At 38.4% G+C, this 15,152-nt stretch overlaps 1 protein-coding gene across 5 annotated transcripts in view; it reads right to left on the bottom strand.

Moving 5' to 3' along the window:
• Window positions 1-14,824, bottom strand: part of LIN52 (lin-52 DREAM MuvB core complex component) — a 110,108-nt gene extending 95,284 nt beyond the window's left edge. For 3 of the 5 annotated variants that reach the window (XM_019427136.2, XM_019427137.2, XM_019427134.2), the window contains exons 1-5: window positions 14,707-14,823; window positions 9,575-9,649; window positions 8,031-8,068; window positions 5,382-5,448; window positions 3,591-3,674 (exon numbers count right to left, since the gene is read on the bottom strand). In XM_019427136.2, coding sequence (XP_019282681.1) covers window positions 3,591-3,674; window positions 5,382-5,448; window positions 8,031-8,068; window positions 9,575-9,649; window positions 14,707-14,737 — 295 coding nt within the window. In that variant the 5' untranslated portion in view covers window positions 14,738-14,823. Of the gene's footprint in view, window positions 1-3,590; window positions 3,675-5,381; window positions 5,449-8,030; window positions 8,069-9,574; window positions 9,650-14,706 lie in introns of all 5 variants that reach the window. The other 2 variants (XM_019427135.2, XM_019427133.2) reach the window with 2 other exon arrangements.
• Between the last annotated feature and the right edge of the window lie 328 nt (window positions 14,825-15,152).

Below are 15,152 nucleotides of genomic sequence, written 5' to 3'. Positions count from 1 at the left end.
CCAACCACACCAAATTTCTCATTCTGTGGAAAGCCATTAAAATAATCCTTACTGATATTTAGGGAACTCTGTTCCAAAAACGGAAATAGCGAAAGAATAATTTATTCTGTATAAACAGCTTTCAAGGTAATAGTAAACAGTTGATAAAGTCCTTTATAGAAGATATCCAGCTAGTAACAAAAAAATGACAGAATTAGACAACCACCATTTGGCAACCTATAATAAAACAGGGTAACGAGGCAGTTACCAAAGGCTACTGAAACTCTGCTGTAAGGCTGACAAAGAATTTTACAATGAATAATAGATCAGGCTAATAATGCCTTTATCAACTAATTAATTTTAATTTTTTTTTTCAACGTTTTTTAATTTATTTTTGGGACAGAGAGAGACAGAGCATGAACGGGGGAGGGGCAGAGAGAGAAGGAGACACAGAATCGGAAAGAGGCTCCAGGCTCCGAGCCGTCAGCCCAGAGCCTGACGCGGGGCTCGAACTCACGGACCGCGAGATCGTGACCTGGCTGAAGTCGGACGCTTAACCGACTGCGCCACCCAGGCGCCCCAACAACTAATTAATTTTAATATCACAAAGAGAGATAGGCAGACATGATGTACCTTCTGATGGATGTATACAATACCATTTATGAAATACTCTTGCCAAAATAACAATTAAAAGTTCAAGCTGTATCTGTGCAGGCTTCTATATCTAACTACCAGAGAATAAAAAAGGGATAAGTGAACATATTAAACACTACCATAGGAATGTAAACAACAAAATCCAGAATGTAGAAAATTCTACAGAACAAATAACTAGTTTTAATAAATGGTAAGGGAAAATAAAAGGGAAGTGGAACTATGACAGATTAAGAGAGACTTAAGGGACATATCAATTAAATACAGTGCATGAACCTTATTCAGGGCCTGATTCAAGTAAACCACCAATTGATAAAGACAATTATAAGTCAACAAGGGAAGTCCGAAACCCAATTAGCTATTTGACAACAGTTTGTTAAAAATTTTTAGGCACAGTAATGGAATGGTGGTTATATTTTAAAAGGTTAGGGAAGAGGGAGACAGACCTTGTTTTTTGGAATTATATATGAAGCTATTGGGTGATGAGGTAATAGGATGCTTAAGATTTGCTTTAAAATAATTATGGGAAATTATATAGGTGAAACAGATTGGCTCTGTATGGACTATTGAAATTGGGTCTTGGGAACATGAGACCATTATTCTATTTTTTCTACTTTGTGGCTCAGTCAGTTAAGCATCCAACTACTTTTGATTTCGGCTCAGGTCATGATCTTGGGGTTCATGGGATGGAGCCCCACATCAGGCTCTGCACTAAAGGTGCAGAGCCTGCTTGGGATTCTCTCTCCCTCTCTCTGCCCCACCTCTGTTGCTCATGTACGTGTAATCTCTCTCTCTCAAAATAAATAAAAAACATTTTTTAAAAATGGGGAAAAATACTTTATTATCTTTCTCAGTAGGAAAGCAGAAAAACTAATTAGAAGAAATAAAGCAACTTCAACTACAACTAACTAGAGATAGTAATGTTGATAAATACATTTGGCAATATAGTGTCTTCTTAATATAATAAGCATAAAACTTCATTTAAAAAACTGACAGAGAGATAAAGGATTATCTTTTTTTTTTTTTTTTTTTTAAGAGACAGAACATGAGCTAGGGAGAAGGGAAGAGGGAGACAGAATCTTTTTTTTTTTTAAGTTTATTTATTTTTGAGAGAGAGAGAGCAAGCGAGCGAGAGAAAGAGACAGTGTTGAGTGGAGGAAGGGCAGAGAAAAAAGGAGAGAGAGAATCCCAAGCAGGCTCTGCACAGTCAGCACAGAGCCCGATGTGGGGTTCAAACTCATGAAATCGCAAGATCAGGATCTGAGCCAAAACCAAGAGTTGGATGCTTAACCGACTGACCCACCCAGCGCCCCGAGGTAAAGGCTTATTATGATTATTATAGCATTTACTATCCAGAGCTAGTAAAAGAATCAACTTATATATGATACCAACCTTGCATTCATGAATTTAATAATCACACATTTGCCTTTTCATTATAAACCCTGGAAGTCCATGATATACGTGCTAAGTAGTAATTTTGCCAAGACGTAAATTTTAATCATGAGACATAAATGACCAGTAACACAGAGGAAAGTTAGATAAAAATGAGTAAACCTAGTAGACCAACTAGCAACCATAGTTCAAAGCAGTTTGTTGTTTCCTGCTCCTTGATTCATGAAGTGGTTAAAATGTTTTCTTGGGAAAAGAAAGCAACTGCTAATGACAGTGATGGAAATATTGAAAAGATAAAGAGACCTAAGGAAGTGATGACTATTAGTCAAAAATTAAAAGTTTTATAGGTGCCTGGGTGGCTCAGTTGGTTGAACAACTCTTGATTTTGGCTCATGATCTCACAGTTCATGAGCTAGAGCCCTGTGTTGGGCTTTGTGCTGACCACATGGAGCCTGCTTGGGATTCTCTCTCTCCTCTCTCTCTACACCTCCCCCCACTCGCTGTAAATCAATTGATCAACCAATCAATCAATCAGAAGTTTTAAATTAAATTTTAAAGTGACATATTGAATTTGGCACTAATTTAAAACAACAATGGGAACGAATCCTCTATATGCTCTATAAATAAGAAAAATAATTTATGAAACTGTTTTTGGGATTGTTCCAATCAGTGCAAAACTTGCATGTTTGAAGAAAATTATAAGCTACTGTGGCCTCTTACAACTGTGGATTCAGGAAGGTCTCAGGAAATTCTAACCACAGTATTATGTTGAGTTTCTCTTTCACTTAAAAAGTGAGAAATTCTACAATTCTTTCCCAGTTTTATAATGAATACAGTATGGAAAGAGATATAATCTATATGGGCTTTCCTTTGGGGAACCAATCTTTCCTCCAATTCCATGTGATCTGAGTCAGACTAATCCCTCTAAACTGTGTCTGTATCCAGGACTCAAGCCTGGCCCATCAGAATGTTCCATGCTAACTGGCCAAAGGAGTGGTTCTAAAATAGGTCTAAGTCAAGATGGTATAGTCTGAGTCCTCCCCAGGATCTTTCTTTTGGAATGTTCATAAAAGATATTCTTCATTTTGGGATTACAAGATTTAAAGACATATAAACTGGAGCTCCTTTTGGCCACCTTCCCCACTGCTAGTTCAAAGAATAAGGCTAATGCAAGAGCCTTGAGCTGCAAAACAAAAGCCAAGAACAAGAATACATCCCAATGACATCATTAAAAGTCAAAGATCTAGATACCCTCAAAGCTATTTCTACTCCTGAAATTTTGATTTGCACGAATAAAGTCCCTCTTTTGCTTAAGCTAGTTTGATTTGACATTCTATCGCTTCAAACTCAAAGGGTTTCCAATATACTTTTATTGTATAGAGAAAAATAACTTGTTATTGAGTAAACGCCATAATTGTTCCAGTGTATTATACCATAAAAGGCACACTAGATTATAGTGACTCCTTACCTCCAGAATGCCTAATAAAGATACTTTGAGTTACATCTAGAACTCATCATGAAATGTACAACCTGCAACCCTGAATAAATGTGATCGTATGGGTACTCACACTCATCTAGCCCCAGCTGATAGGCCAAGTTCTGCAGGCCCCGTACCTTCTCCATCAAATTAGCTGTGGTGAGGCTCCCCAGTTCTGAAACAGAGTAATTTATTTCAATACCATTTCTTTCTACTATTCTCTAGTGACAATCCATTCAGATTAGAAATCTTTCTTATAAAACTTTTCAAGCTTAATTCTTATCTAATAAATAGAAAACGGATCTCTTCTCATCCAATCATTCTCTCTATACACACACACACATACACACACAGAAATCAGTGAATTTTTCCTACTGTTGCAAAATGCTTCAGATGAACTTACCCATTTAATGAGAAAATAGCATAAAAACATAGCAAATTATGTTTTATTCTAAAGATCCTTTTATAACTTTCATTTTACCCATCACACAAAGTAAACACACCATTAAAACATGAAACCTTGTGATCTGACACAACACTGAGAAAGTCTCAGACAGATCTTTGTCTTACAAAATGGCACTGTCTCCACTATCATTTATAAGTCCCCATTATTCCAAATAATAATAAAATAGCAACAAAACAGTTACTGTTCCCCATTTCCCTAGGTTAGTAAACAGAGACTAAACACATTAATCCAAACTACCTTCAAACCAAAATCCTATAAATTTTTTTAAGTATACTAGATAAAAAGACAGTATACTTAATAAAAACTTACTTTACCAGATTTTCATTTAAATAGCACACAATTCCTTTTATGTTTAGATACAGATCAATTGGAATGGAACATGATGCTATAATCCCTTACTAAAAATGTAAAGTTTCCTTAGGAAATTCATACTGATGGGACATTATATAAATGTCTGTTTGGAACATTACAACAATGAACCCGAGATGCCCTTGAGACTTAATTTTTCCATGGTTGGAGGAGGGGATCTGCATTTAAGCATTTCATGCAGAACAATGAATTACTTCTGAAATCAAATAAAGGTGTTATTTTCTCCCACTTATCATGCCACACTCATTATCCATATCTGGCATAAGTAGACTTTCGTGATCTGTTCAGCTCTTGAATAGCTCAAGAAAGCCAGACTTTTACCTTAATTTCAGTCTATCACTTCACAACCATCATGAATCTTATCACCAGAAGGATGATAAAAATTAAATAAAGTAGAGCAAAATCAAGGAAAATTAATGTTTTTTAATTTAAATTTCCACTTTGTGGTTGAGTTCCAAGTCATTTATCAAACAACAATATTCACTACTTCTAGTATTCTTTATGGAAGAAATTGATGGCATAGAAAGAACTAAAAGACAGGTCTTAACCCACTAAGAGGTTATCAATTAATAGTACTGACAACAATATATGGCAGTAAATCCTAAATAAGGCACTTGTGTTAGAGTGGTAAAGGACTAGACTTAAAAGATCAGTTTAAATTTTAATTCTAATAAATCTTGGTTAAGTTAACCTCTGAACCTTAGACACCATCATACCTAACTCACAGGACCTTTATGAGAATTAAATGGGAAATTTTTATGTGAGAGCTTTTGTTGACTGTAGCATTATACAAAATAAAGTTAATATTAAAGGAATTTAGCAGCAGCAGAAATCATCATGACTGGTCCTGAGTTGAAGGGATTTATACACATGAAAAAATAGGGACAAGCATCAGACACGAAGAATCATGAATCAGCTCAGTTAAGCAGGCGGTCTGACTGCAGCAGAGAATACCCATAAGGGAATAGTGAGAGGAAAATTGGAAAGGTGGTTTGTGGAAGAGCATAAACGTCAGGTTAAAAGTTAGAAGTCACCAGCATTGCTTACCTTTCAACATGTCAATGTCATCACGTTCTATTTCAGCCATCCATTTGGGTGGAGAACTAGTAATAGGCTGTCAAAATGTAAGAATACATCCACTCAGATGCATACAAAATGTAAAGAGATCGTAATCTTCCTTCTTATAAGAAAAGTAGATTGTCATACAGTCTTCAGCCTTCAGGCTTTTGTTCAGAAATACTGACAAATTATAATTTCAAAAGCTCAGATTTCTCTAGGTTCAGATATGGCCTGCAAAGAGTCACTTTACAAAATAATACTGCTCATCTTTATAGTTGGTCTCAGAGAAATTATCTTAGAAGAAAGGTCTGGGGACACCTGGGTGGCTCCATCAGTTAAGCCTCTGATTCTTGATTTGGGTTCAGGTCATGATGTCATGGTCCATGAGATTAAGCCAAAAGCCCCATGTCATGCTCTGCGCTGACAGTGTGGATACTACTTGGAATTCTCTCTCCCTCTCCCTCTGCGCCTCCCCCCACCTCGATCTCTTTGTCAAAATAAATAAACATTAGAAGAAGAAGAAGAAGAAGAAGAAGAAGAAGAAGAAGAAGAAAGGTCTGACCACTGTTACTGTTTCATGCGTAAGAGATTAGTAAAGCAATGAAAGAAATTACTTGAAATCCAGTTCTGGTAAAAGACTCCAACTGAACTGCTCGAGACAGTCAGCAAGTAACATTCTCTGGCACAGGAGAAGATTCAAAGAAAGAAGATGTCTCTGTCTCTCTCTCACACACACACACACATACACACACACACACAGAGACACACAGGAATATTACTCGGCCATAAAGCAATGAAATCTTGCCATTCGTAACAACACGAATGGACCTAGAGGGTATTATGCTATGTGAAATAAGTCAGAGAAAGACAAATACCACATGATTTCACTTATATGTGGGATCTAAAAAAAAAAAAAAAAAAAAGAAAAAAAAAAATGAGGGGAGCTTGGGCAGCTCAGTTGGTTAAGCGTCTAACTCTTGATTTTGGCTCAGGTCATGATCTCAGTCATGAGATCGAGCCCCATGTTCAGCTCTACACTGATAGTGCACTGAGCCTATTTGGAATTCTCTCTCCCTCTGCCCCTCCTCCACTCGTGCTCACATGCTCTCTCTCTCTCTCTCTCTCTCACAAAATAAATAAAACTTAAAAATAAATAAATGAATAAGCAAAAAACAGAAACAGACTCATGAATACAGAGAACAAACTGGTGGTTGTGTTGGGAGAAGAGTGGGCAAAATAGGTGAAGGGGATTAAGGGATACAAACTTTCAGTTATAAATAAGTCACAGAAACAAAAAGTACAGCATGAGGAATATAGTCAATGATAATGTAATATATATAATTGTTGATTCACTATGCTATACTCCTGAAACCAATATATTATATGTCAACTATAATTGAAGTAAAAATTTTTTAAAGAGGGGTGCCTGGGTAGCTCAGTCGGTTAAGCGTCTGACTTCGGCTCAGGTCATGAACTCGTGGTTCCTGAGTTTGAGCCCCGCGTCGGGCTCTGTGCTGAAAGCTCAGAGCCTGCTTCAGATTCTGTGTCTCCTTCTCTCCCTGCCCCTCCTCTGCTCATGCTCTTCTCTCTCTCTCTCACAAAAATAAAGACTAAAAAAATTTTTTTTTAATTTTTTTAAAGTAGTCCTCAATTTGTGAGAAGACTATCATGATCATCACTTTAAATTTCATTTTACTATAACATTTTAGAAAACTTTAGAACTTTTATCTTCTCATTTATGAAAAGCAAACTTACATGCTTGCTTCGCGTATACTATGAAAAGTAAACTTGCAAAATATGAAAGAGAGCCCATTCTTGGAATAACTTTTGGCAACAGTTTTCAAGCCTAGTTGCACATGAGAATCATCTATGTAACAAAAAAATACAGATGATGTGGACACACTCCAGATGCACTGATGTAGAGTATCAGAGGTGGGGAAAGGGTCCAGTGAAGAGAACAGAGCAACCGACATTACAATGTATTTTTGTTGTTGTTTTTTTTTTTCAACTCTGGATACATTTTATTTATTTACTTTTTAACACAGTTTATTGTCAAATTGGCTAACATAGTGTGTAAAGTGTGCTCTTGGTTTTTGGGGTAGATTCTAATGTACCGTTTATTTAACTTCAAAAACATTTCAGTACCCTACACATACAAAAAAGGGTAACAGAACGTTTTAGGGCCTGCTGCCTTGAAAGTAGGAAAGTTGTAGCTCTATTGAATGCTTTACTTTGCCTTCTAATGAGCCACTGAGAAATTTCAAATTCCTGTAAGGAAGTATAAGCTAAGATCATAATGCATCTCATAAACAAAAGAGAAAAGTTTCAAAATCATGGTTTGGTCAAAAAGAATATTAGTGTCACATTAAATATTTCAACTGCCTTGCCTTAAAAGCTTTCACGCTGAGAAAAGTGGCTAATAGACATAGGTCAAAATGCCAAAATAGAGCATTTGGACAGAGGAAGACATTATTATCAACATGATGATAATATAAACAGATTTCCAGGGCTGTAGTTACAAACTGATTTTAAGCCTATTACATTTTTCTTGAAAATAAAGAAACAGGAGATATTTAAGGTTTTACTAAGGAGTAAAACACTGTATAAACTTCATTAGGTAAATAAAATATTACTTACACTTTTAAAGGAAGCTGCGAATTCAGCAACACCTGGTACTGAAAAGAAAAAACATATTATTTATTCAATAAACATTTTAGTGTCCCAGACATAGAGGAGCCAAATAAGAAGAAGAAAACAGCCTTGTCTTCAAGGAGCTTACAGTCTGGAAAAGGAGAGAAACTCGGTAATTATTTTTTAAGTGCTCCAAGAAACATACCAGGTGCTATGGGAAGACAAAAAAAAAAGGGGGGGGGGAGAGAGAGGAAAAAAAAGAAAGAAAAGGAAAAAAAAAGAAAAACAAGAAATCTGTATCTGACTGAGGGGAGGGAAGAAAAGCTTCTCAAAGAAAATAATGCCTCAACTGAACTTGGAAGGATCAGGAGTTAGCTGGAAGGACAGGGAGATACAATATGTCTTACCAAAAAATTTAAATTTACTTTTTTAGGTATGCTGTTCTATCAATCCAGTTGTTACTTAAATGCCTCACAAGAAGAATTACATTAGAAAACAAAATGATAAAAACAGATATTTAAAAATAAAATACTGTTGGGGTGCCTGGGTGGCTCAATCAGTTAAGCATCCGACTTTGGCTCAGGTCATGATCTCACGTCTCGTGGGTTCGAGCTCTGCATCGAGCTCTGTGCTGACAGTTCAGAGCCTGGAGCCTGCTTCAGATTCTGTGTTTCTCTCTCTCTCTCTGCCCCTTCTCCACTCGCACTCTGTCTCTCTCTCTCTCTCTCAAAAATAAACAGTAAACAAAATAAAACAAAGTAAAATAAAATAAAATAACTGTTCAACCTCACTAATAAAGAAACATGAACTAAAGACAAGAAATATCAGTAACGTCCAATAATGGCTAGTATCTGGGTAAATGGGCACTCACACACGGCCATCCTCTACATTGTGTACAAAGGTACATGTTAGAGGTACATGTTAAGTTGTTTGTAATATCAAACAGTGGACTAAAGTTTCCAAATAGGGTAGGAATATATAAACTACAGTATATCTACATAATGAAATACTTCAGGAGAATGAAGGAGATCTAGACCTACTAACATGGAAAGATGCATTAATAAATTAGTAGGTGGGATAAGTTAAGCTATATTAGCCCAACCATGTACATCTGACACATCATTATACCAAAAACAACAAAACAAAAACCAAAACCCAAAAAACCCTGCTGTATACTTTAAAAATATGTATTTGTTTATCTATATAATCATTATAAAAGCCAAGAGGATTTGTACCAAACTATTAATAGTGATTTTACAAGAGTGAGTGAAGGAAGTGAAGAAATACTTTATGCATCCCTGAATTGTCTGAACTTATTTCAGATGTAATTTTTTTAAGGCTGTCTATCATTTCCTGAGTCACACTGTGTCCTGAAAAAGTTAAACCACCAAAAAGCTATTCTTAACATCAGACCACAGAATTCAGTCTCTTCCCTGTGAAGTAAAATCAAATTTTTAACCATTACAGTTAAATGATAACTTCAAAACTCTCTCTCAAAGTAGCACTGATTCTCCTGTATTACTTCTGATATCAAGAAACCAAAAACTTACATTGTTCTGGCCAAAGGTCTGGTGAGGCACGGTCAAGTTTTTCAAAACTTAGCAGAGATGCTTCCAGATCTGCCCCTAGAACAAAACACCCACATGAGCCAAGAAGACACAAAACATGTTAATTCACATTTTATAACACTTCAAACTCAAAGAACATAACAAACTGGGACACTCTCTTGGAAGTCTAGAAATCCGAGTTCTAGAACTACTGACACTACCAGGCCATGATGTTATAAAAATAAATCATTCTCCTTCATCAAACTTCACTTTTCTGATCTATAAACCGGGAGCAATATTTTAGTGGGGTGTTAAGAAAAATAAGTAACAACAAACCCATCTATATCTTCACTCATACTCTTAGACTTTCCCCCAATTAAGTGTCCCTGCTCCCAAGAAAGACAAACTCCTCTGCAGAGCTCTGCATGCCATTTTTTTTCTTGCTTTGTCAAAGATATCATCTTGAATAATCTTTCTTACACAATTAATTTCTATGTTTTCTACTGGCTCATCCTCAACAGCAAGCAAGCCTGTTCTAGAATCTCTCCTTCTTTGAAAAAAATTCTTCTATGACCCCATTACCTCCTTTTTCCTCCTTCATTTCCAAAGTTCTGGAGTTGTCTATCCTGCTATTTCCACTTCCTTTACCTCACATTCTCTCCTTAACCCATGACAATCAGGCTTCTGCTCCTGCATACATGGAAAGTGTTGTGGTCAAGGTCACCTATGACTACCTATGTTGCTAAATCCAGCAGTCACTTCTCTGTTGTCTATCATGTGACCTCTCTGCAGCACTTACACACTGACCACTCTCCTTGAAAAACTCCACTTCCAGCTTCTATAAAACCTCTATGATGCTGATTTTTCTCCTACCTCACTGACTCCTTCCTCAATTCTCCACCACACAGGTCCCACCCTAGGCTGGCTTCACTCTCTACCTGAAGTCTCCTAAGGAGATCTCATCTAGCCCCACAGTTTTTACCATCATTTATATGTCAATAACTCCATAATCATATTTCCAGTCCCAATCTTACCCAGAACTTCAGAGGAATAGCTAGGCTACTTAACAAACTCCTCTGCCAGAGCTCTAATAACTCCTGACATCTGTCTCTATTTACATGTGTGAAAACCGTAAGTCTAATACATTCAAAATCATCTCCACCTCAAGAAATAGAACCACCATGAACCCCAGTTCTCAAACCAAAATCCAGATGTCATCTATCCTTCATGCCTCCCTTTCCTTCACCCGTCCATTACAATCCATTAGTAAGTCCAGTAGTTTCCCTCTCCAAAATATACCATGAAACCAAATTAACTAGCCAAGGAACCATCACTTCTCTCCCAGACTATTCAGAAGCCTCTCAACAGTTCTCCCTGCTTCGATTTTTACCTTTTCCCCTCTCTACCCAAATCTGTTCTTCACAAAGTAGCCAGCACTGACTTTTTTTTTAAATGTCAATCAGTTTGTGTCACTCTTCGGCTTAAGGGACTTCTTCCCAGCTAAGTTCATGAATGTATATTGTATCTGCCATGCCCTAGAAAAACATCATACATGATCCAGCCCCTGCCTAATTCTTCCATACCATTTGATATGTACCATTCCTTCACTACTCTTGCCCTGGCACACAGTAGATGCTCAACATTAATAACAATTAACGTTTGTTGAATATCCATTGTGTGCTCAGTATGATATGCTCAGTATGATATGCTCAGTTGCATAAATTAGTTCATTTAATGGTCTAAACAGTGGTTCTTAACATTTTCTGGGTGAGTCACATCTTTGGAAATCTAGGGAAAAAAGGGCTATGGATTCATTCCCTGGAAAACGTACGTATGTATAAAATTTCAACATGTGCTTTCCTTGGGGTGCTTGGGTGGCTCAGTCAGTTAAGCGCCTGACTCTTGATCTCAGCTCAGGTCTTTTTTTTTTTTTTTTTTTTTTTAATGTTTATTTATTTTTGCGAGAGAGAGAGAGAGAGAGAGAGAGAGAGAGAGAGAGAGGAGAGAGTCAGAGTGCAAACGGGAGACAGGCAGAGAGAGAGGGAAACACAGAATCTGAAGCAGGATCCAGACTGAGCTGTCAGCACAGAGCCCGATGCGGGGCTCGAACTCACAGACCACGAGATCGTGACCTGAGCCGAAGTTGGACGCTTAACCAACTGAACCACCCAGACGCCCCTCAGCTCAGGTCTTGATCTCAGAGTCATGAGTTCAAGACCTGTATTGGGCTGGATGCTGGGCATGAAGCCTAATTAAAAAAACAACAACAAACATGTGCTCTTCTCTAAACTGGACCCCCCCCCCCCCCCCCACCAATATTCTACAGGAATTTCCAGCAGCATTCTAATTGGTAAAGAACTCAACCCTAATAAATTGTCTTAACTAAGCATCCAAAAATGGTAACAAAGAAAAGCTGTGTGTAACACACAAAATGCCAATTTTCAAATTCCCAAGGAATGTTACTGATGGGAAGCTCAATCACAACAAAAGTGAACTTACTAAGAATAGGATCCAGTAACAAACAAGGGTGGTCTTATGATCCCACGGTCTGGGGCATAACTCAGAATTTGCTGTGAGTGCTGCTCTCATTCATTAATTCCAATGTTCTCCTTTTTAAAGAAGTGCTAAGCCAATTTAACATTAAAAAGACAAATGAGTAAATGACCTAGATTTGAATTAAATCTTATAGAAAGAGACAGGTAAAACACTAAAGATACAAGCTAGGGGCACCTGGGTGGCTCAGTCGGTTAAACATCCAACTCTGGCACAGGTCATGAGTTCTCAGTTTATGAGTTCGAGCCCCACATTGGGCTCTGCACTGACAGAGTGGAGCCTGCTTGGGATTCTCTCTCAACCTCTCTGCCCCTCCCCCACTCTCTCACACATGCACTCTCTCTCTCAAAATAAACTTTTAAAATAGTGAGAAAGCTAGGCAGTGGAATATTTTAGGATGAGATACTTATTTAGAAGCTGTATTTAAGTTCAAAGTGCTCAACTTGATTTTGTCAGATTAAAAGGAAAAGATTAGGTGAAGAATGCAATTCTGTAAAAGATAAGCATGAAAACTGAAAAATCAAGTGTGCAAATAGAGTGACTATGGAGATGGCTAGAAGATCAAGGGAAAACAATGTTTCCAATATTCTTCCTAGCCAAAAAAAGGAAAAAAAAAAAAAATAGAGAACACAAGAAAAAAACAAAATACAAGCAACACAATTCTAAAATCTCCAAATTTATAAATATAAAAACAACTTAGTAATAAACTAAAAAAAAATTTTTTTTAATGATTTTTATTTATTTTTGAGAGAGACAGAGCATGAGCGGGGGAGAGACAGAGTATGAGTGGGAGAGAGGCAGAGAAAGAGGGAGACACAGAATTTGAGGCAGGTTCCAGGTGCTGAGCTGTCAGTTAAGAGCCTGATGCGGGGCTCAAACTCGTGAACCACGAGATCATGACCTGAGGCAAAGTCGGACACTTAACCTACTGAGCCACCCAGTCGCCCCATAAACTAAAAATTTTAATAGCAATTACTTCTACTTCTATCACTTGGCTGATTTTTTTAAAATTCTGGTAAGATACACATAACAAAATGTACCACTTTAACTATTTTTAAGGGTACAGTTCAGTGGCATTAAAAACATTCACACTGTTGTGTAACCATCATTACCATCCATCTCCAGAATATTCTCACCATTCTAAACTGAAACTGTACCCTATTAAACAATAACTACCCATTCCCATAGTTGACTTTATAAATGTCCTTTTTTGTTTTTCTGGCAAGAAAGACATTTTAAGAGAGCATCCAGGCAGGAATATTTTTGGCCCCGGACCCATAATTTCTTATACGGTATGCACCTGTGCTCAAAAAACTTAAGACTAAGTTAAACTTGAAACCCAAGACTAGTAAATTATTGATTAAAAATAAAATGTTAATTGAAGGTCTACTGCTTGCCAGACACTGTGCTAAACTCTGGGATCCAACCATGAACAAGACAGACTTGGAATTTATAATCTAGCATGAAAGGGGCAAAATTAACAGACTAATTATGCTGACAGTGAAGGTAGTGAGATAGTGACTAACAGTGAAGAGAGGCAACTTCAGATACTGTGTTCTGGGAAACCTTCTCTGGGAAGTAATCTAAAATGAGACCTTAAAGTACAAAAGCATTTACATGATTGATTAATCTCTTCCTTCCCCAAAGCACCTAACATTTTGCCTTTCATACAGTGGAAACTCAGTAATAGCTCTCCTGGCCTCAATTTCCTCATTCCTGAAATAAACTCTCAAGATTTCTTCCAAACACAAAATGTGTTTGAGAAGAGAAAACTACATATCAATGAAATGGACGTGAGGATGGGGGCGGTAGAAGCAAAAATTAAGTGAGTTCAGAAATGACTGCAAAATCATAAATAAGGCAGAATGGAGTGCAGAAGAATGCGGATATACCAAAACCACTTAATTGCTATCTGAAGTGACTTGTATCTTAGACAACATATAGACGGAAATCGTTCACTCACTGGGCCTGAGGAAATACATACAGAAGAAGCAAGAGAGTATGAGATAAGTGCATGACTACGAAAAGCTCAATTCTCATCTTTCTCTGGGAAGGGACCAAAACAGGGCAACGGTCCCAATCTACCGAGACAGGAGAATATCAGGTTTTGCTTGTGGCTTAATTCCGGGAATGAGGTCAGCCACCAACCCCAGCTAGGGTTTGAACGAATCTTCCCAGATGCTCAAAAAGAAGAGAATCGACCCTTCCATGGGGTGCCCTGAGAAGAAAACTACACTAAAGCATCACATTTCCCTCCAGCAGTATATCCTCCTCGGCCCTGCCTCACCCAAATGGGGCTAAGGGAGGGCTAGAGCGACCCCGACCTTCCGCCTGGAATGGGCCCCACGAGGGTGCCCTCCTCCACCCGCTTGGTACGCAGAGGGGAAACGGAGCACCTCCGGAGCTACTGTGAAGAACAGGCGAGCTTGAAGACGCACCCGCATCCTAAGGAAAAGAAGCCTAAAGGAAAGGATTGGAGCTCAAGAACAAAAGTGTAAGTTCGAGGGGCAGGCAGAGAATGGAAGTCACCAGCAGAGCAAAGAAGGAGGTTGCAGCCGAAAGGTCTCTATGCCGGCTCTTACCGTCTGTGGGAGACGCCATCTTCCAACCCATGTCACGTGACGTGGCCAACCGTCGGCGGGAAAGCTAGGATCCATAAGCCACGCCCCCAGAGAGAAACCCCTATCCCCAACTTGCAGCCCCGTCTCATTTCCCCGCCCCATAGGGCAAGCTTTGCCTAGCCCCGCCTCCAGTGCTGGCCACACCCCCTCGCACAGTGGATGAGGTGCGGCGACTGCAAAGTTCTTGAAGGGTCTTATTTACTTTCTTCGGTGAGGGGGTGGGACCGCCGTTGTACCTGTGGCCAATCGGGGTTCCCGTTTAGGGGGCGTCTTCTCCGTGTGCTCAATACAGAGTACTCAAGTCAGTGGCGACTTTCCTACCTCGGCCAACGGAATTTTCTGAGCTGGGAGGGGGCTAGGGCTCTTCCACTTCGGACCAATCGCGTATCCCCAAGACCGGGACTGAG

Source organism: Panthera pardus, unplaced genomic scaffold (assembly GCF_024362965.1).
Source record: "Panthera pardus isolate Hobbes unplaced genomic scaffold, ASM2436296v1 HiC_scaffold_24, whole genome shotgun sequence".
Taxonomy (NCBI): Eukaryota; Metazoa; Chordata; class Mammalia; order Carnivora; family Felidae; genus Panthera; species Panthera pardus.
This window is presented reverse-complemented; position numbering and strand designations above follow the sequence as displayed.